This window comes from Sus scrofa, chromosome 3, assembly GCF_054392235.1.
Source record: "Sus scrofa isolate SSC_HxYL_T2T_F1_AM1 chromosome 3, Sscrofa_HxYL_maternal_Yorkshire_Landrace_v2.0, whole genome shotgun sequence".
NCBI classification, from domain to species: Eukaryota; Metazoa; Chordata; class Mammalia; order Artiodactyla; family Suidae; genus Sus; species Sus scrofa.
This window is the reverse complement of record NC_139385.1, coordinates 141,139,990-141,161,563: the sequence shown is the minus strand read 5'-3', so window position 1 is coordinate 141,161,563 and position 21,574 is coordinate 141,139,990. Positions and strand designations below refer to the sequence as shown.

General features: G+C 48.3%; 1 protein-coding gene across 4 annotated transcripts; it reads right to left on the bottom strand.

Moving 5' to 3' along the window:
- Nucleotides 1-4,227: 4,227 nt before the first annotated feature.
- Nucleotides 4,228-18,440, bottom strand: CMPK2 (cytidine/uridine monophosphate kinase 2). 4 transcript variants are annotated; one of them, XR_014839840.1, is made up of 5 exons: nt 17,756-18,440; nt 15,982-16,096; nt 14,155-14,728; nt 7,653-8,323; nt 4,228-5,888 (listed from the first exon to the last, which is right to left on the bottom strand). XR_014839840.1 is itself a non-coding variant. In XM_021087907.2 (5 exons), the coding sequence occupies exons 1-5, from the start codon at nt 18,428-18,430 to the stop codon at nt 5,765-5,767; spliced, it is 1,350 nt and encodes a 449-aa protein (XP_020943566.1). In that variant the 5' UTR covers nt 18,431-18,440; the 3' UTR covers nt 4,228-5,764. The 4 variants fall into 4 exon arrangements, 1 of the variants encoding a protein (XP_020943566.1); XM_021087907.2 differs by having other exon boundaries at nt 7,653-7,886; nt 14,527-14,728; XR_014839842.1 differs by lacking the exon at nt 14,155-14,728 and having other exon boundaries at nt 7,653-7,886.
- Between the last annotated feature and the right edge of the window lie 3,134 nt (nt 18,441-21,574).

Sequence of the window (21,574 nt, the reverse complement as noted above, 5' to 3'; positions counted from 1 at the left end):
AAAAAAAAAAAAAGAATCTGGCCTTACTGCAAGCTGCAGTGTAGATTGAAGATGGGGCTCAGGCCGGCATTACTGTCACTGTGGCTGTGGCATAGGCATTCAGCTGCAGCTGCAGCTCTGATTTAACCCCAAGTCTGGGAATATCCATATGTCCAAGGTATGGCTGTAAAAAGAAAAAAAAAAATAGATTGACAGTGAAAGTTCACAAAGTAGATTTAGACCACGACCTGCAAATGAAACACACAGGTTCAAATTAGATGTTTTATATTTCATTTATGCCCAGGAGAGTGCTAAAATCAATTCACTTATGAGAATTACTGAATCAAAACAGTCACTGAACCGGACAAGTCACACAAGACAGGGTGTTCGGGCCACTGACATCCGTGTCAATCCAGTTTAATGTGTAGATGCCCTTTTTTTGTAGTTTTATTTTTTAATTTTTTTTAGTCTCAATTGTAATCAATTGATATTTCCCCAATACAATTTTTTTTCTACTGTACATCAAGGTGACCCAGTTACACAGACATGTATACGTTCTTTTTTCTCCCATTGTCATGCTCCATCATCATAAGTGACCAGACATCATTCCCTGTGCTACCAGTGGTGCAATCAGTTAGCACATGGTACTTACACGGCAGTACATGTAGATGCTTATTTTATGTGAGTATCTTCTGATTCCATCTCTCTGAAACCTTCCTCAACTCTGCAGACCAGGTAAACTGTAGTCTGACTTGTAAACACCTCCTGCAGCCTCGGAAAGCAGGAGCATGATGACGTGTGTGTGTGTGTGTGTGTGTGTGTGTGTGTGTGTGTGTGAACCTCTCTGTCTGGACAGGAAGCCCCTTATAAAGAGCTTCATAATCTTCTTATGTTTCCCCTTCTTACCGCTGGAGAAGAATTGAGCATCACAGCTGGAGAGTCTGACCTCAAAGGCACCCACATCCAGTTGTCTGAAAATCATTGTGCTGAAAAATTATTCCTTCTTCAAGGTAAAACCAGAGATCCCTGTGCTGGCTGAATTCAGCCTGCTAGCCAATCCAACCACAGCCTTGTTTGGTCCTGGAAGAGTTGAGAGACTTTTCCCTAAGGTAGAGTTGTAATGAGATCTGCACTTTAAAGCGTGAGCAAGGTAAAGGAGAGCTCACTGAGAAATCGGTTGATGTCTACAGCAATAACTCAGAAGATGAGGGCTTCCCTCAATGAGATCAGAAGCCCTGTGGTGCAGGTTCCATCCCTGGCTCAGAACTTCTATATGCGGCAGGCACCATCGAAAAAAAAATTTTCATAAATAAAAAGGTATTAAGTAGGATAAAATATAAGAAATTAGAAAACCAGTCCAATATGTCCATCATTTGAATGAAAGACAGTACAAAAAGAGAGAGGGAAAGGAAAAAAGGAAGGAGCAGAATTCATCAAGGAAACAATCTGAGAAAATTTTCAAGGATTCAAACACGAGTTTCCAAAGGAAACGGAGCCACCACGGGCCCAGCAACGCTGCATGAAAACAGACCCCACCAGCGCTCATTGCTGCGACGTTCATAACCCAGTGGGCAGAAGGGTTATTCCATTTGCTTCCTAAGGGAAAAAACGAAGTGTGAGATGGTGGGGTGTGTGCCGTGCCCCCGGCTTCCTGTCTCCAGGCTTTAGCCCAGAGTGGCAGCTCGGTGAGCGGCATGCCCAGCAGCCACCCCTGTTTGGGGTGCCTCTGAACCAACCTGGAACAAAGTCAGGTCGGAGTAAACCAAACTGGGCAGAATGAGCGAGCAATCGTGGTCTTACCCACTTTTTTGACCGTTCTCGGTTCCCTGACATATGAATAGGTCCCGGGAGTGTGGACCCCAGGGAGGGGCTCCGATGGCCGTGAGCCTGAAGCTGCCCGGGGACCTGAAGCTGCCGGGGACCTGAAGCTGGCAGTGGAGACGACTACGGGAGGGACAGAAACACTCAAAAGACCTCAGTAGCCCCGAGACCCACGCTGAGGCCAAGTCCGTCAGAAACAGCCCCGAGAAACAAACTTTAATTGCCTACCCAGGCAGGAAGATCCATGCTGGGTTAGAGAGAGGATAATGTACCATAGAGCCAACCTCCCCGCATCCTCAGAGTGGCCTAAATGACACTTGTGGCCCCAGGCATCCAGATGCCCTCCTTGGGAGAGGCCAGCGAGGGCCTCTGAAGACAGAAATCTGAGACACAGCTTCTTTCTAAGAAACAGCCCACATTAGCTAAAGGGCCTGTTGAAAGACCAAATTATAGTAAGGTTTAAACCGGATAGGACTGAGTATTTTTATGTTGCTAACCGGTTCTGCTGCTCATGAGAAAGACCAGACTATTTACAGGCAACATAAAAGCACAACAGTGCCCACTAGTTGTGGATGGCAGCTGTGTGCTGAATGAATGTCATGAAATCACTACCCTTCTAACAGGAGAAGAAAATGAAACAAAACAAACCTTCCTGGGGCGAGAGTGGGGATGGGGGCAAAGGCCAGCATTCAGTTCTCGTCGCCCCGTTCGCACGAAGAAAATAATTACAAGAACAAAGCTGCATTGGCAGAAGCCTGAAGATGAAGTGAATTTGCTAGTGGGTATGCTTACCTATGCGAGGCATAGCTTAGTATCCGACTCCTGGGTTCCAAATGCACCAGTTCAACATGGCACATCAACTCTGCTTTAATAAAACAATACGAAAGTCATCAGCTAAGACAGTTCAAAGAAAAACAACACCTTGGATATGAAGAAAACCAAAGGTGTGAAAGACGCTTGCCCCCAGCCCACCAGAAGCCCTACTGCTGCTCTGCACGGAAGGTCCATTCCGAACCTGCCAGCCTTGCGTGTGGTTAAGAGGGTTCCAGCTGCATCTTCATTTGTTTTGCTGAAATTTAAGTGACTGGCTTTCACTGGGAGAAAAGTATTTTTGATAATTTACATCTTCTTAGGTGCGTTTAGCATTTCATAAAAAGGATTTACCCCTGTGTATTTAATCAATACCTATTAAACCTAAGCACTCGTTCTGTCTACAGGGACACTTCAGAGATACTGAGAGTTCAGTTTGGAAGAAGGTTTTGTTTTGTTTTGTTTTTGCTTTTTAGGGCCATACCCACGGCATATGGAAGTTCAGAGCTGCAGTTGCTGGCCTACACCACAGCCACAGCAACGTGGGATCTGAGCCATGTCTGTGACCTACACCACAGCTCATGTCAACATCAGATCCTTAACCTACCGAGCATGGCCAGGGATCGAACATTCACCCTCATGGGTGAATGATTGGTTTCCTCTGTGCCACAATGGGAACTCCTGAAGTTAAATCTTCTGACCTCTCCCCATGACTCGTGAATGTTTCTAATGGCATCTAGAATGGTGACTCTTTTCCAGAAGGTTTTCCATTTCCTTTGCCCAGATCCGTTAGGGCCAACGAACCCCCCAGACACTTGCAAGGAGAAGGGGAACAAATGGAGCAGGTGGGCTTTGAGGCTGGCACCTAAGCTGCTTGCCCAGCTGGGCACCCTCTAGGGTGGAGCAACAGACACCGCCACACCCAGTCCTTATGTACATTTCACCAGGGAGGGCTGTCCCCGGTCATCCTGCCGCTTCTCCGTCATCACCCTCCTCGCTTGGTCTCAGTGAGGGCGGCCACCGGCACTGAATGCCAGGCAGTGTGAAAGGTTAAGGGGGAGAGGCATGCCCGCCCCCTGCCATTCCTGGAGTCCCTTCTGTCTTTGCAGGAAGAACCTGTGTGGGGTCAGTTGACCTCGCCAGCTAGAAGGGAACTTGGAAATGTCCTCAGAACTCTCAGCAGCCACAAGCTGAGCTCGAAATTCTAGTACCGTGGAAGAGACGCAGAGTAAATATTGGGGACACTAAAAGTCTGCCACAGGAACAGAAAGGAAACTCACCTGATATGAAACAAAGCCAAGCTAGTCATTCCAGGTCATCCTTTTCCAGGTAGGAGGCCCTGTACAAGAAGCCCAATCAGTGTACAAGAAGCCCAAGTGTAGGAAGAATTATTTCTTATAAGATTAGGGAAAAAAGTCCTTTAATATCTGCACTGAGGAAGACTGCACTTTCTCGAAACGCTAAAAACAAAATCAAGATGTTTTCCTCTTCCTCTGAAAGCACGCTGACCACAAATGCACCCCGTTTCACTTCCTTAACCTCAAATCCTTTCCCACCTGAGAGCTGCAGTGGGGAAGCCCCTTCAGAAAAACCAAGGACCTCTGTGACAACAGCAAGGGTGAGAAAATCACAGCACGTTTATTCATTTGCAAGGGCCACAAAGAAAGCATGAAATGTTTGCGGTGCTAGGCTGCCAGGACAAGCTTTTCAAAATATTCGAAGTGAATGACCTCAGTGGCATACTTAGACATCGTATCTTAAAGAATCCAGTGTGACTTAGCAGCTTTAAAAAATATTTTCAAATGAAATTACATCTTTATATACATAGATATATTATGCGTAAAATACCGATAGTGCTTTTGAAAAATAATACAGTTAATATACACTTTATTATAGTTTAAGAGTCCATGTGATAAACCCGACAGACACATCGGGGGGGATGTCTTCTTGAGAGAATCCCTTAAAATAACTGACGGATTCAATCTATCTTAGAAGTGGAAGCAGTTCTAAATAATTGCCTGGTTCAGCCAACTCCTTAAGAGAAATAAAGAAATACTATCAGTTTTTAGATCAAGTTACAGGGATGTTACAAGTCTCACCAAGGCCACATACTGATGAAGTTTCCTCTTTTCTCAGCTATTTTTCTTTCTAGCCAAAAAGATCCCCATTACATGCTGACTTCACATGTAATCCTTAGATATTCAAGTGCAAGATAATTCACCAAGAAATCCCATTCCAGGACCCACTGTGCTGACGTAGTAAGATCAATTAAATCTGTCTGAGGAAAACACACCAGCAGCTTTGCATTTGGCTTCTTGGCTTCAGTTCTGATGGAAGGCCCAGTCCCTACTCCAGGACAAACAAGATGTAAACATCAATATAAGTAAATTGCAGTGCTGGCTCCGTTTAAGAATCTACTTTAGTGCAAAACACACATTCTATCCAAAGCCAGGTCGTCAGAGGAAAGGAGCGGCATACACATCGTCAGAACAGACCTCGAGGGCTGTCGGGCATGTGTGTATTCAGGGCATCCTGGGTTGGTCTCTTCTGTGACTGACGTTGAGGTGCTAACCAAGAGAACCCTCTCCCGGGCTGGAAGCCTCAGACACAGGGCAGACGCCTTGCGGGTCAGGGACAAGATGGGCCACGTGGGAAGGTCTTCTGACAGCCGGACACCGGATGCGTTCTTCCGGATCGCTTGGCTCTAGGATTCGGGGGCTGTTGGAATCGGCAGGATGGGAGGAATTGGTAAGAAGCCAGCCCCGGGCACATCAAGGTCTCACCAGTGGCCGGTGTGGGCAGACGAGGCGGGAGGAGCTTCGTGGTTCCTTCGGTCCGCCTCCCGCTGCCGTCCGAGGAAACCAACCAACCGTGGAGGCATTTGGTAGAGACGGAGGTAAAAGAAGTTCCAGAAAACGTTTGTTACACTTGGCGGAAGCAATCACCACCTCTCACAGGAACGCGCCCAGTCTCAGCCCTGATTGGTTCGTCGGTCAGCGGCGAGAACAACGGTTTAGGTAAAACTGTCACGTCCAGTCTTATGCCACACAACGCACTTATGCAACTGAAACCTGGGGAAACTGCAAAACTGGCCGTGGGCGCAGATGTGTCCAACAACGAAAATCCAGCACAATGTCCGTCCGGCCCAGAGGAATCACAACACATTACAGTTATTTTGGATTATGCTTAAAACGGTCTGGAGGACCTTTTCTCTGGAAGGGCTGGCATCCACCACGTGGCATCCAGGGTCCTCCATCCGCTGGTAGGACACTTCTACCCTGCAGACAGGCGGCATGAAAAGAGACGGCCGCGTGTTAACAGGCTCTTCATACACATGGTCTTTTCCTACCATGACAGAAACAGCCCCAGGCAGCTCCCCACCTGCTTCATGGCTCCACTCCCCTCGGGGACTCGCGTGGCCCACAGGAGACATACATTTAGTTCAAGAAATGAGAAATCCATAATAATGTTTAATAGTTAGCACTTATTGAATACCTAGGATCTGCCAAGTTTTGGCATTCTGCATATTCTCATTTTTTTTTTCCCCTTTCTTTGTAAGGCCACACGTGTGGCATACGGAAGTTCCCAGGCTAGGGCGTCAAATCAGAGCTGCAAGGGCCAACCTGCACCACAGCCGTAGCAGTGGCAGATCTGAGCCGCGTCTGTGACCTGTGCCACAGCTTGCATCAACGTCAGATCTTAACCCACTGACGTGAGGCCAGGGATCAAACCTACATTCTCACGGAGACAACATCAACTTTGGGTCCTGAACCTGCGGAGCCACTGGGAAACCTCCTTCTTCTCATTTCATACTCCCAGGAACTTTGGGAGCAAAACCAAGGTCATTATTCTCATCTTGCAGAGGAAGGAACAGAGACTCAAAGAGACCAAGTCCCCCAACGGCACATCTCTGAAGAGTCTGTGCCCTGCAGGATTTCACACAAGCCAGATTTCTTACAAGCCAGGGGGCCTCGGCATATACATTGTGTTCACTTAGGAGTTTTCTAAATCTCACTGGCATTCGACCTCTCCTTCCAGTGTCAGCCAGCCCAGGTGTGTATGGATGGCTGGGGCTGAGGGCAGGGCCAAAGCACCCTGTGGTTAAAACAAGCCCCCGGCAGAGATAGTCTGGGTCCAAAGCCCTGCCTCTTCACTCAGCAGCAAGGACCCACCCCATGTCCTTCCCATCCCATCTGTGCCTCAGTCTCCTCCTCTGTGAATTGAGGACGGAAATAACGCCATCCTTGCAAGTCCATCACCAGGTTTAACTGAATCAATACAAGTCAACTCCTCGATGTGGTTTCTCTGCCCACAGCGGAGTTGTTAATTATTTATGTCATAATAGGATCATCTTACGGTAACTGTACTATTAGTATGTACTTATATAAACTATTTTGTTTTGGCTTTTCCAACCAGTCCTACAGAACTGATTGATATTCAGCCGTGAAGCAAGAAGACGGTCCAGCAGACACTCCTGCTTTTGTGGTCCCAGCCTTTGAATGAAAAGGGAAGAATGGCCTTAAAACCAGCAAGATCTTGGTGTCCATCTCAGCTTTACGACTGGGTAGCCGGGCAAACGCAGACACATCACTGACTCCTTTGAGCCTCAGTTTGGTAAAGTGTAACATACGGCTAACACTGTCCTTCAGCGAATGACAGAGCATCGGGAGTAAAGGGCCTGACACCCAGCAAGCCCCAGACGGGCAAAAGGCACTGGGGTTTCACCAGAGTGTCCTCGGCCCCATCCATAACGATGGCCCGGAAAGGGGTATTGTCTCTCCCAGGTTCACGCTGTTGCTGGCACTGCCAGGTGAAAAGAAGGTTCGGGTCCCAGGGAGATACCCCATGGCTCTGAAACCCACCTCGCAGCCCCAAGGACCAGCCCCCTTGGAAGAAGCGAGTCTCCCTGGAGACTGCCACTCGGGTTGGGAAAATGGGTACCATGTCATTTCGTCCACTGTCCTAGAGTCAGCGCTGCTTCTGGTTTGTCACCCCAGCCTGAGACCCCCACCCTGCCCCTCACAGCGCCTCGGGACACCTACTTCTGACGATATATGCTGTCCGTCTCCAGCTCAACCTCCTCTCTGGTCCTCTCCAGGCCCCGGCCCTCGATCCTCTTCATCCTCTCCTCTGGACTCACGGTGAGCAGCAGGACCAGGTCGGGTTTGAGCAGGTCCCTGGGCCACTGGTATATAGGGTGGTGGGTGGGGGGCAGGTGCTGGAGACCCCCACTCACCTCAGAGGCTATGGTGTAGGTGGCCGTGCTGTGCCAGTACCTGAGAAGGAAAGGTGTAGTGAGTTCCCCATCTGCAGAGGAAGTCAAGGGAGCAGCTGAAAATCAGATGCTGAGGATACTGATACCCAGGCTGCTTCCGCTGAACTTGTCCTGGTGTGGTACACATGAAAGGGATATAATCAAATCCTACTGTTAAGAGTATTTATCAAAAGTAAAAATTAGTTAAAATCAACAACCACAATAAGAATTCAGTGAGTGCTTCCCATTTATTTGGTTGAAACTGCACGAATGGTAAGGCTACTCTCTTGCCTTGACCTTGCAGAATGGTTGGTGACAGTAGATTTCTTCAGTGATCCATTGGTATTTAATGGCCAAATAAAAGTCTCCAGGCCCACTCAGTTCCTATGATTTTTGTTTGTTTGTTTTGTTTTTGTTTTCTTTTTATGGCTGCACCTGTGGCATATGGAAGTTCCCAGGCTAGGGGTCAAATCCGAGCTGCAGCTGCCGGTCTATACCACAGCCACAGCAACACCAGATCTAAGCCATGAATGTGACCTACACTGCAGCTAATGGCAACACCGAATCCTTAACCCACTGAGCGAGGCCAGGGATTGAACCCACATCCTCACAGACACTGTAGGGTTCTTAACCCACTGAGTCACAATGGGAACTCCCCTACAATGTTTAAAACTCGACCTTGTAGATGAAATCCACGTTCTGGGAACCCTGGCTAGCAGGCTTTGTCCTTTCCAGCCCTCCATTCATCTAACTGCCTCTGTATCGATCAGGAAAAGAAATAAATCCGCTAAAAATCTATGAAACTCTGTGAATACCCTCCCTGAGCCCCTCTTGACAGGCTGTTCTTAAAATGGTTCACGGGAGAGGAAAAGAAAGTCACTGCCATCAAAGAAAATCAAGTCAGCCCTTTCTTTGAAAAAGCCCCCATGGCTTTCTACTACCTGCCAGAAACGCTCAGCCTGAGGCTAAGACGCAGGGCGTCTTATCTTCACAGGGGGAGACCCAGGCCCGGCCCTGTGCTGGAACTATCTTCACTCTGCTCTAACAGACAGAGGGAGGGTTTCTGACGGTGAAATGCCTGCCCCTCCCGCAGACCCCACCCAGAGAAAGTCCCCAAGCACAGTTCGGTTTCCTCCTCCGGGCTCTTAATACCTTTCATACTGGACTCTGCTGAAGGGTTTACTGGAAATTAGAGCTAGTTGTTTACAACTTTATCTCTCTTGTCTCCTCCATTAGATAACTCTTTTTTTTTTTTTTTTTTTCAATGGCCATAGAGAAGTTCCCAGGCCAGGGACCAAATCCGAGCTGCAGCTGCAACCTGTGCCACAGTTAAGGCAACTCCAGACCTGCTGTGCCATAGCAGGAACTCCCCATGATTCATTTTTAGACATCTCTGCATCCCAGAACCCAAAACCAGTACCTGACACAAAATAGTTATGCAATAACTCATGTTCTTCGGGTGTGTGAATAAATGAATTAGATTTTTTTAATTTGTCATAGTTTATTTTACTCTTGTCCTGCTCCAAGCATATCCCAATTTTAAGTTACAAAATGCAAAACTCCAAATCCAGTATCAAAGGACTATCACCTACACCAAATATTTTTGAAACAATTATAAACATCCCAACTTAGGAAGGTACCCATGGCCCCATCCTTGTCTGTATTTTCATTTTATTGCTTGTGATGTTTTAAAATCCTAGATTCTTTTTTTTTTTTCTTCTTTTTATGGGCACACCTGTGGCATATAGGTGCAATCCGAGCTGCAGCTGCTGGCTCTCCCCACAGTCACAGCAACAGTGGATCCAAGTCACATCTTTGATCTACACTGTAGCCTAAGGCAATGATGGATCCTTAACTCACTAAGGGAGGCCAGGAGTCAATTCCTCATGGACACTATGTCGGGTTCTTCACCCGCTGAGCTACAACAGGAACTCCAAAATCCCAGATTTTTAGTAATTTTAGATTTGAGGTATGTTTCACAATGAAATGGACATACTCCTCTTTTATCTACAAAATAAACCACAGGGTATCCAAGCTGTGCCTTGTTTTGCTCTCTGTATTAACCTGCTTTGTGGACTGGTTAAGTCTCAAATTTCTCATCAGCAAAAGGAAAATCATGAAAGTTTTTTTCCTTCCATCTTTGTTGTAAAAATAACCAGGCAGGTGCTTTTTTAAAAAAAAAAAAAAAGTATCATACTGTCTTTACAAGACATAATTTAATTCTTATTGGACACTTGTCATAATTAATATTGCATCATTACAAATTATGATCACATGATACAGACAGTATTGAAAAGAACCAATGTAGGAGTTCCCTCTATAGTGCAACTGGGCTGGGGATCGAACCCAGCCCAGCTGCACTAGGAACCTGACCGAAGACTTGCTGTGGAGGCCTGAGTTCAGTCCCCAGCCCAGCACAGTGGGTTACGGATCCAGCATTGCCACAGCTATGGCGTAGGTCATAGCTGTTGCTCAGATTTCATCCTTGGCCAAGGAATTTCCAAATGCCACAGGTGCAGCAGGAAAAAAAAAAGGACAAATGTAAAAAAAAATCAACGTGGGAGGTTGATCAATTCTACTATCATTCATCTGGCAAAGCCCGTTTCCACCTCCAAAAGTGTGGCCGCTGTAGCTGCTTGCTCCTGGAATTCTGCCTGGACCCATTCCTGTGCACCACTTATCTGACTCTTAAACACCTACAAACTCACACTTTCACCTTCTCTATCAGAGGCTCCTTGTCTCCTAAGCTGAATAAATCCAGGCAGAGAGCCCAGGTTTTCATCTTCTTAGCAACAAAATGACAATATACACTACATTTTGCACACGCTCCATGTTCACTGAATCAAATCCTCAGCTATGAACCCAGAGGCTGGTTTCATCTAAATGTAAAAGGCCATCTTTACTATAGAAAAACCATCAGCAAGAATTGATTTTTCTAGGTAATGAGGGTGATTAAGCTGCCAACCCTAACCACAGTCACCATCAAAAATTACTCAGTCTCCCTTATCTTTTCAGCTAGACGGTGGCGTTGCCTGCAATGGATTTCCTTAAAATCTTTAAACACGAACAAAACCCACCCAGACAACAAAGAACTGCTCTTTTCTTCTCATCTGACAAGGGGATCCAGTATTATCTCTTTAAAGAACAAAATTGCAGACAATTCACAGAAATCCGGGAAGAAAGGGGGGGGGGGGCTCTGCTTTGCAAAAGCCAGAGTGTTCTCTCAGTGGTGGCAACACTGGGGCTCATTTTAAATAATCATACCCTCTGGCCAACAGTCTCAGACTCTTTACTGCGTATTCTCCATCCTTGCCATCAGGGAAACCATATTAGTTCAAATCAAATGCAATCTGCTGACACATTATACATCGTTCATATAATTGCACTTGATATTTTAATAAAAATGGGCTACTTTCCAAGCACTTTCGCCTGCATCAACTCACTGGATATTCATCACAAGTCCTGATGATCAGCAGGCAAGGGAGAAGGGATACCCCCATCTAACAGATTAGGAACTGGGGGTGGGGAGATTAAGAGTCCACCTTCATGCAGAAGCCAGTGTTGCTGCAGGACGTTTGGACATCTTAGGAGATAGCGTACCCCATGAAGCCACACTTTACTAGAAAAAGCCTAGTCTCTTTCCTTGAAATAAAATATCTAATCACTTGTGATGGAACATGATTGAGGATAATGCGGGGGGGGGAGAATATATATAAATGTATAACTGGGTCACTTTGCTGTACAGCAGAAACTGACAGAACATTGTAAATCAACTCCAATAAATTTTTAAACAAATAAAGGGGGCTATAGCCAAAAAAACCTATCAATACGGTAAATCCAGGCACTTTAACAATAGGGCGAAAACATCTCACGGGTAAAGAAGTCCCACACAGGAAATCGGAGTCTAACTAGGATTCCCTGTAGCTTCTCAACTTTGAAATACTCACCCCACCATCTCCATAGTTAAACTACCTCTGGTCTGCTAGCTTAGATGACAGCACAGACCCGCTCGCTAATTTTCCCTGTTTCTCACCTTCCCTCCCACTCACCACCATATACTTTTTCTTACTTCCCATCACTTCTTCCCAGGCTTCCCACATCTTGGATCACCCTGCTTCTTTATCCCAGGAAGATCCACACCCTTCGCCTTGGGGAAGGTGGGTTTGAGATTTGTTCTCCCATTGGCTCGCTTGGCAGCCGTGTAGATAAACCCTGTCTCTGCTGCCAACCTCTGCATCTCAGTATTTAGCTTAGGGAGTGTCAGGAAAATGGGCACCAAAGGTGTGTAAAAGAAAATGGTCATGGCGGCAGAGACGTCGTCATGTGAGGGAGGTCAGATGCAAACAGCACGTAACGTCTACCCACCTGTATAGATGGTTCAAGACCAAGCCAGAACTGGGAGTTTCTGCTGCAGCACAGTGGGTTAAGGATCCAGCGCTCCTGCAGCTCTGGAGTAGGTCACAGCTACAGCTTAGATTTGATACCTGGCCAGAGAACTTTCATATGCCACCAGTGGGGCCAAAAAAAAAAAAAGAACAAGAACTCATCCTCATCCATGTTGATGGAGCCAGGGCAGTGGTGTCCACTTAGGGGAAGGATGGGCTGTGACTGGGAGGGAAGAAGGCGGGTTTACAGAGTGGAGGAAGGTTCTAAGTCCTGACTGGTGTGCAGGCTGTCCTTGAAGAGTTCCCTTTTTTGTGACCCCTTGAGATTTCCATTTATAATGAGTGTTCTTGACCCTGAATGCTTCTCAGACATCAGGGCACCTGCACATCTTTCCAAAAATAAGTAAAATCGCAGCAGGAACAATAAGGCGTACATTGGAGTAAAACTAAGAATCAATCCAACCAGCTGCAATTGAAGCCCTATAGTCCTCGCCATCAAATGCATTTCTCTTTCCTCCCCAGGGGATGGCGCTGTCCTAAATTTGGTGTTCGACATCTTTCCAACCCTTTGGGGGGTATTATTTTGCATGTATTCCACGGGACATCTTTCTGAAAGTTCATTTCTTTCATTTGAAACGACGGTTTTGCAACGCCGGCAGCGCACCGACGCGCTGTACCTGTGTGGATGGCTGGCTGCGCAGTGCTCCCTTCCATAAATGTGCCCTTTCTGCGGCTGATGCCTTGGGTTTTTCAAGTTTTTTAATGTTATGAACAAAGGCTGAAGCAAATTCCACGAGGGGTTCTCCAAGAGGTGGAACCCCTCTTCCAGTTTGCTATGTCTTCTCAAATTGCTCCCCGAGGGGCCCTGCAGGTACCTGCTCCCACCAGCACCATGTGAGTGTCTATGGATCCCTATCAACAGAAATGCCCAATGCTCCAGCTCTGGGCCTTCAGACCTTTTCAAGTAGTGCTCACCAATCTAATGAGAGCAAGCTGGGATTTTAATGTCCACATCACCGAATCCTGGTGATTTAAAGCCTAGTGTGATATGACTTGATTGCCGTGCCCTCTGTCCATTTGTGTAGCCTTTTATTTCTCATGCACAGAATTTTAAAGCATACCCTGGCTTATGGCACCCCATTATCCGATACTTTCCAAAGGCTCCCCGCTGCCCTCAGAGTGAAATCCATGCTCTTTATCATAGACGCAGGCCCTGCTGACCTGCTTTCTCTCCATCTACCCAGAAAGCAGCCCCTGGGCCACTCCGGTCTCCTCACACTGGCCTGATTCTAGCCCCAGAATCCGTCCCCACCTTCCCGTCTTTGCTCTTGCAATCCCGCGCTCATGACACTGTCACTCTGGAGTGTCATGTTTGCTCCTCTTTGGTGGCTCAGAGCTCAGAGCAACGGCACCTCCTCAGGCAGGAACTTCCTAAACCACACCACTGCGTGACCTTCGTCTCTCCTTTGCAGCAGCCATCGTTCTCGGATACTCCGCCTCTCTACACGCCATCATCATCGTCTCCTTCAATGCAATGTTTGCTCCATGATGCACCTCACTTACTTTGAATCTCCTACACTGAGAACAGTCTCTGGCAAATGGTAGCTGCCCACTAAATGTCTGTTGAGTCAGACAATAAACAAAACCCTGAAAGCTCAATTTTTCAACCAGAGACTTTTGTTAACATTCCTGGAGTTCTCTTGTGGCTCAGCTCATTAAGAACCCAACATAGTGTCCATGAGGACGCAGGTGTGATCCCTGGCCTCCCTCAGTGAGTTAAGGGTCTGATGTTGCCGTGAGCTGTGGCATAGGTTGCAGATATGGCTAGGATCTGCTGTTGCTGTGGCTATGGTGTAGGCCAGCAGCTGCAGCTCTAATTCTACCCCTAGCCCGGGAATTTCCAGCTCTGATTCTACCCTGCCTGCTGCAAGTGCACCTTAAAAAAAAAAAAAAAAATCACAATATGCTATTTCTAGCTCAGTCACTTTGGCAAGTTACTTAACTTTTCAAAGACCGGTGTTTCTCATCAGTCAATTTGGCATCCATGTAGCAGTAATTGTTCCAGATATTCATATAGTATGTGTAATGCTTGTAGCAAAATGCCAGCCAATGGTGTTGGCAATTAATACATCATAGGCCTTATTCCTATTATTACCATAATACAGTGTGACTTAAACACAGCTGTGACCTTGCATATATATGTACACACACACACACACACACACACACTCCTGTATCAGGAAGGAAATACCAAATTCAAGACAACTTTACACCCACCTGTCTATAATCACAGGCGATTTGGTAGATTCTTTAGCTATTTCAGAAGCCACAATATAATTGCCCAAAGAGTAAAAAGCTCTTCTAATGATTGTTGGTTCATCATCAAAGATCTTCCTCCACTGGCTGATGCAAGCAGGTGGCGACTTTAGGAGAACAGCCTTGAGTGAATCTGAAACTGACTGGGTCACGGTGGTTTTACCTGCAGGTCATATACAAAACATAGCCCACCTTAACCACGGCCACCTTATTATTCCCCGAAGTTCAAATGAACTCGGAAAGACCAAAGACCTTCTTTCCACCTGCAAATGGAAGGAACAGACTAAACAATATGATTCTTTATAAAAAGTTGCGGGCGGACCAGGTTCCAAACAATAGGAACCTCTGGTGATGGAAGGCTTTGGAAGGCAAAACAAGATGGTCATTTGGTTTACAGATTAATGGTAAACTCTGACCTGCCTCCAGTTCCCCATTCCTGGCATCACAGGAAGGAGACAGTCTCTCAGGGAAGCACATGACCCTGGGGCCTCCCAGATCCGCCCTGTCCTTAGGAATTCCCTGACACCCTCGGAGCCACGCTTCTCCTGCTTTCATGTTTTGGGCTAAATGTGAGCACATGCATTGTATTTCAATGTCCATTTGCCAGCTTCAAGGGCTTCTGTCCTCCACTCCCTAGTTCTCCCATGCTTGGCTTCCACGGGCGCTTCTGAACAGCCTGCAGCTCCTGGACACACCAGGCTGGTTCAACTTCGCCCTGCCCTTTCTTCTGTCTGAGGATCTCTTCCACCTTCCTCGCCTGACCAGCTCCTTCCTACTGAGCCCACCCGGACTCTCCCTTGACCACGACCCTACCCCCTCATCCCACATCCAGGCTGCATCCAGTGCCTGCCCTGTTCATCAGGTTCAGGGCCCAAGAAGCTCTGCTCTGTCCCCTCCCCATCACCCTCCAGTGGCCTTACAGGGAAAATATCCACCTTTGGGGGGTGTGTGTGTGTGTGTGTGTGTGTGTCTGTGGTTTGTTTGCTTATTTGTTGTTTTCTTTTTACAGCCACATCTAAGGCATATGGAAGTTCCTGGGCTAGAGGTTGAATCGGAGCTGCAGCTGCTAGCCTGTGCAACAGCCGCAGCAATACCAGATCTGAGCCGCATCTGCCACCTGCACTGCAGCTCACAGCAAAACCAGATCCTTAACCCACTGAGTAAGGCCAGGGGTGGAACCCGCCTGCTCATGGATGCTATGTCGGGTTCCCAAGCTGCTGAACCACAATGGGAACTCTGGAAGCTTTCCATGTTTATGTCCCAGACCAGCCTCCCTCTGTGCCTGGCACGCGCTAGAGGCTCCCAGGAGGTTTATGGATTGACCCTTGAATAAAGTTTTGTTTGTCGAGACCTGTCTACCCCTGCAAGTGATTGATTAAGCTCCCTGCCTGTGACTAGAAGGTGATACTCTCTTACCTGTGGCATCCAATCCTTCAATGGCGATAACTGGGAACTTCCCCTTCTGGACCTGCTCCGGGCACCGGTCAACCAGGTCAAGCACGGCTTGGGCTTCGGGAATGAAGGATGTACACTGGAAAACCACACCCAAGCATCAGCAGGGACGCAACAGGGCTTTGGCGAAAGCCATATCTAATCATGGAGAGCAACACCGCACAACACCATCAAGGCAGAAGTTGTGTTTGGCACTAGGATAAAATGCATAGTATTTTGAACCTGAGAAGGGCTGGATTGCTTTATTTTATACTGCAGAGCTGAGGCTCAAAAAGCCAGTAATTGTCGGGATCACTCAGCCTGCCAGCTTCCCCCTGAGGAGGAAGGACAGGAAAGATTCATAATTGCAGAGCAGTGTCACGCAGCCATAGGGGAACCACGGGCCCTGTATGCCGCAAATGTGGGAAATTAGCCACACTGTAGGCTCCAAAGAGAGCAATCGGCATCCTGTCCTTTCCTAAGTGATCAGGGTTCAAAAGAGTGCCAAGTACTGCAATCACCAAGCACTGCAATCACCAAGCAGGCAGGGCAGGGTCTCCAGGGCATTCAAAGTTCTTAACTACACGTGAGCTCACTGTGTACTCAGGCATCTCTACAGAGGCCCAGACATTTATTTTCTTGTCTTTTTTTTTTTTTTTTTTTTTTTGTCTTTTTGCCATTTCTGGGTCCGCTCCAGCAGCATGTGGAAGTTCCCAGGCTAGGGGTCGAATCGGAGCTGCAGCCACTGTCCTATGCCAGAGCCACAGCAACGCGGGATCCGAGCCACGTCTGCGACCTACACCACAGCTCACGGCAACGCCGGATCCTTAACCCACTGAGCAAGGCCAGGGATCAAACCTGCAACCTCCTGGTTCCTAGTAGGATTCATTAACCACTGAGCCATGATGGGAACTCCCCGACATTTATTTTCTTATGGGCTCCTCTGAGCAAGGAAATATTCTAAATGCTTTCGGCGTATCAACGAGGCCACTCTTCATAATAACTCTGTGAGAGTGGTGCTGTTATAATCCTTATCTAGAGATTAAGGAAACTGAGGCAAAGGATGTTTAAGAAATCTACTGAAATTGACACACGTAATAAATGACAGAGTTTGCATTTAAACCCAGTGCTTGCAAATTAACCACTCAGTACTACTGTCCCAAAACTCAGCCAATTTGTCCAAGATCCATAGCCCAACCTCAGGACCTGCCTAGAATGGTCAGGCTCTCAGGGGCCCTTCACTGGCCCTTCACTTTTCCTTGTCCCAACATTTCAATGCAGATATTTTACAGATGAAAAGGAACAAGACAAAGGTGGAGTAGCAGAGGGACTGGATCTCAGCCAGTAAGCTGGCTGGCACTAAAGTAAGTCTAAGTTTCTTAAGCCTCCAAACTCATGCCCTTTTCTGTGCTCAACTTCCTAGAAGCCTCTGCTTTCCCCATAGCCGGTGGCCTCTCTGCCTCCTGTAGTACCTCCAGAGCAGGCACCGCACCGGCCTGCTGGGATGGCAGTTTCCACATCTGGCTGGGGGTTCCTGGCAGGCAGGAATCTGGAAAGAGCCCTGGTGTCTAAACAGAGGCTGGCACACTGGCCACCTTCACTACCTGACTCGCTACGGAGAGTAAAACCACTACCAGACAAGACAGGTGTGGGCAGGCCAACCCCCGCCCAAGGGGAAAGCAAGCGCACTGTTTCCCCTTTTCTGGCTGGGGGCGGGTGGGGGTACCTCCTGAGCGCTGGGAAGGGGCCCCACTCTTACCGCCTCCAAAACGGCGCGGGCAGCCTCCCGGTGGGGGAAGACCCCGCAGCTGGGCAGGTCGGGCACCACCGGGTGCAGCGCGGGGTCCGGCGCGGGCACGACAAGCTCGCTGCCGACCTGCCGCCACCCGTGTTCGTCCTGCAGCTCCCACGGGCGCCGCCACAGCTGGCGGCCCGCGTCGCCCGCGAACTCGGCCAGGAGCGGGCGCGGGGCATCCCGGTAGGCGTCCAGCAGCGCCAGCAGCGCGCTCCGGGTGTCAGGGCTGTCGCGGGGGTCGTGGAGCAGGAAGCCGTGCTGCAGACCGCCCGCCCCGCCGCCCGGATGGTAGCACAGCAGCCGGTGCAGCTGGCACAGCTGGAAGGGGCTGCCGCGCAGCTGGTGCAGCAGGCGCTGGTGCAACCGGGCTGCGCGAACCCTGGCCGCGCAGCCGGCGCCCTCGGCCACCGGCACGCTCAGCGAGTAGCTGCGGCCCGGAGGTCCCAGGAGCGCGGCCGCGTGGGGGTCGGGGTGCGCGCCCGGGGCCTCGTCATCGACAGCGAAGTGAGCCAGGGTGCAGCCGGGCAGCTCCAGCGCGAAGCAGCGCGGCAGCTCCATGGCGGGAGCGCAGGCCCCACGCCGCAGCCCCGAGAGGCGCGCGAGCAGCAGCGGGGCGCGCGGGCGGCGGCCGAAGGCCATCGGCTCCTCCAGGTCCCGCCCCGCGCGCTGGGAAATGAAACCGGGGACTAGGCGGGCGGCGCCCGGGGAAACGAAATTGAAGCCAGAGAAGGCGGCGGGCGGGGCCCTGGATGGGCGCCCTCTCCGGCTTCGGCCCCCGCCTCCTGTTCGCCGCCAGGTCGGCCGCCGGAAGGGGAAGTCCGCAGGGGCCAGGCCGCCGGGTGGGCATTGATGCGGACCCGCGCCCTCGCTGCAGTGGGGAATGGGCAGGTGGTCCCAGGCTGGGATTTAAATAATTCCTCCTGTGTTGCTTATGCCCAGTGCACGGGGCATGTGTGTGTGCTTTTTAGATCGAGGTCTCTCCCCTTCCCCACCACCCTCACCAGCTCCTCATTGCCCTCTGGCACCGATGACGCCTCACCTGGGCTCGCCTAGCGGGCCCGCTGACCCCACAGCCGCTCCCCGACCTCAGCCCTAAGCTCGACCGCCTCTCCCAGCCTAGGCCCTGACTCCAGTCCTGGGAACAGCTCTGTTGCCTAAACAGGAAGCGCTTTCATTCATTTTGCTTTGCACATTCTCGTCCCTCTTTGGGCGTTACCCACCTCCTTCTGCTGACTCTCAACCTGAGAAGTGTCACCAGATTGGCACCTCTAAATTACCTTCAAATGCCACATTGAGGTCGGGCGCACAGGTCCAAGGAGACTTGAGCATGCTGGCCTGACAGAGCCTTTGGCAGCCAGCAGCAGAGGTATTGCTGGCTTTGTATAGTAAAGCCACATTTGCAAGATTATTCGGATATTTTATTTTGTTTTTATACCTAACATATCTTTGAAAGTAATTGTCAAGCAGACCAAAAAACAAAAAAAAAAAATGGACTTGAGACAAAGACGGAAAACATTAGGGAAACTGAAACTGAAAACAAAGGATTAGATTTGATCAATGTGCCTTTAGCATGGGATCCAGTTTAACCCTGAAAGACCAACCCTTTTTGATAAACGTGGTGTGGTTGAAGTATCAGCTTATAGTCAAGGGATAATTCTGAGGTTAAGATGTTTTCACTCTTTGAGAACAGCATCATTTTTATTCTCTATGGACAATTGGACTTTGGGACATTTAGGGAGCAAGTGTGACCCACAGGAAAAGAGAAAAAGGGCAAACTGCTTTTTGTTCTCTAGTAGAGGACGGCATCCTCCCAGGAGCCTTTCTTGAGCTTTTTTCCAGGACCCCCCCCCCCACTGCCCCGCTTCATACCCACTCTTAAAGTTTTCCTCCTCATTTTCACCCCCCTCCTGCCTACCAGGATGCTGTGAAATTAATGATGCAGCAGGATCTGGGCTCAGTCAATGTTAACTACATATTGAATATGGAAGATACACTATCTTCATTCATAAAGGAGAAATTCTCTGTCATATTTTTGAGCTTCAATTTCAAATGCCTAGGACAGAGAATCTGATGGACTCCCCTTAGGTGAGTATTGAGGTTGAATTAACTTGTTTGTATTAACCCACCCAGTGGGTGTGGAGGCGAGAAGCTGGGGAGGTGGAAAGAAACTTCAAAGAGGTGCTTGAATGAATGAATTTCAGGGATGCATTCATTTAAAAAGCAGCATTTTCAACACTTAGAGCATCCATCAGGGAAATGTGAAATAGTCTAGTCATTCTAGGAAAAAGGAAAAGGAGAATTAACTAATACAAATGCGTAGTTAATAGGAAAATTAAAAATGAGATTTTGAAAAGGAGCTTGTTTTTGAAAATCTGTTTAACAGATATGCTTGTAGGTCGATCATTTAGGTGGATAAAAAGAAAATGAAATTATGCATCAGCATTGTGTTACTATTATAGTCAAGAGAGGGAAGAACCACAGATTACAAAGGACACAAAAAGAGAGACTATTACATAGAATTTTACACCAATAACTCTAAATGGGGACAGGTGCCTCATTCACAGATGGGGGTCCTGCGATTAGGTGACCAAAGATGGCACAGAGGATGTGCCTACAGGTGGAGCCCAGCACATAAGGCAGACCTGTCTGGGGGGCCTGATGCCAGAGAGAAAGCACATCTAGTTCTGCAACCCACATGGTGAAGGATCTAGAAGCTGTGCCCACCTCTCCAGACTCCTGATGTTCCTCGTTTCTTTGTTGCTTTGTTGTTCTTGCCCTGCATCCTTGGCTTGGAGTAAACCACACCTGTGGTAAGACCTGCTCCTAGTCCTACAAGTGCTTGCAGCCAATCAGCAAGCATGTGGGTGGTCTTGAGAGTCCTGAAGCACAACCCAGCACACACACACACAGAAGTTAAATTAAAAGTTCAAGGAACTCTTATTTTGAAGGATTTTGATATTCCATTTCATGTATTTAAATGCACACACAAACCATTACAGCTCTGTAAATCACTGAAATTACATTTATTTTATTTTTTTTTTTTTATGGCCTCACATGCAGCACATGGAAGTTCCCAGGCTAGGGGCAGAGTCAGACCTGTAGCTGCCCTCTTACACCACAGCCAGGGCAACACCAAAGCCAAGCAGAGCCTGTGACCTAGACCACAGCTCATGGCAAGCAGGATCCTTAACTCCCAGAATGAGGTCAGGGATTGGACCCGCATCCTCATGGACACTAAGTCAGCTTCTTAACCCTCTGAGCCACAACAGGAACTCCTCATTTTAGAGGAGTTAAATTGCAACCAGTAAATGAAAGAACAGGAAAGACAGAGTTAAAGAAGGTAGTTGCCATACATATAACCAAGAAAGTCCATGATGTACAAGGAAGTCCTACAGGTTGATAATAAAGACGCAGAAAATCCAATGCAAAAAAATAAATAAATAAAAGCAAGAGATTTGAACAGGCACGTCACACAAGGGAATATCCAAAGAGCTAATAACCATATAAACGTGATGCTGAAGTCACGACGTAAAGCAGTGACAACATCACGTGATATGGAAGATGTGGAGCAGCTGGAACCCTTGCATTATTCTGGTCAGAGTGTAAAGTGGGTGCAGCCTTCTGGGAACCTCTTTGGAGCCCTGCGCTGAAGGGGAGCATGGGCCCATCACATGGACCGGCGATCCAATCTTGGGTCTACAACCAACACTGCTGCATACTTATATCAACCAAAAGACGTGTACAAGAAAATTCAGAGAATAAAAGCAAAATATTCCAAACTTT

What these genes read in the sequence shown, in the direction of transcription:
- CMPK2 (XM_021087907.2), bottom strand. Translation starts at nt 18,430, where the DNA reads ATGGCCTTCGGCCGCCGCCCGCGCGCCCCGCTGCTGCTCGCGCGCCTC. An exon ending in TGAAGGATTGGATGCCACAG is followed by an intron (nt 14,729 to 15,981) that starts GTAAGAGAGTAT and finishes TATGACCTGCAG; the next exon opens with GTAAAACCACCGTGACCCAG. An exon ending in TCGCCTGTGATTATAGACAG is followed by an intron (nt 7,887 to 14,526) that starts GTGGGTGTAAAG and finishes TTTCCTTCTCAG; the next exon opens with GTACTGGCACAGCACGGCCA.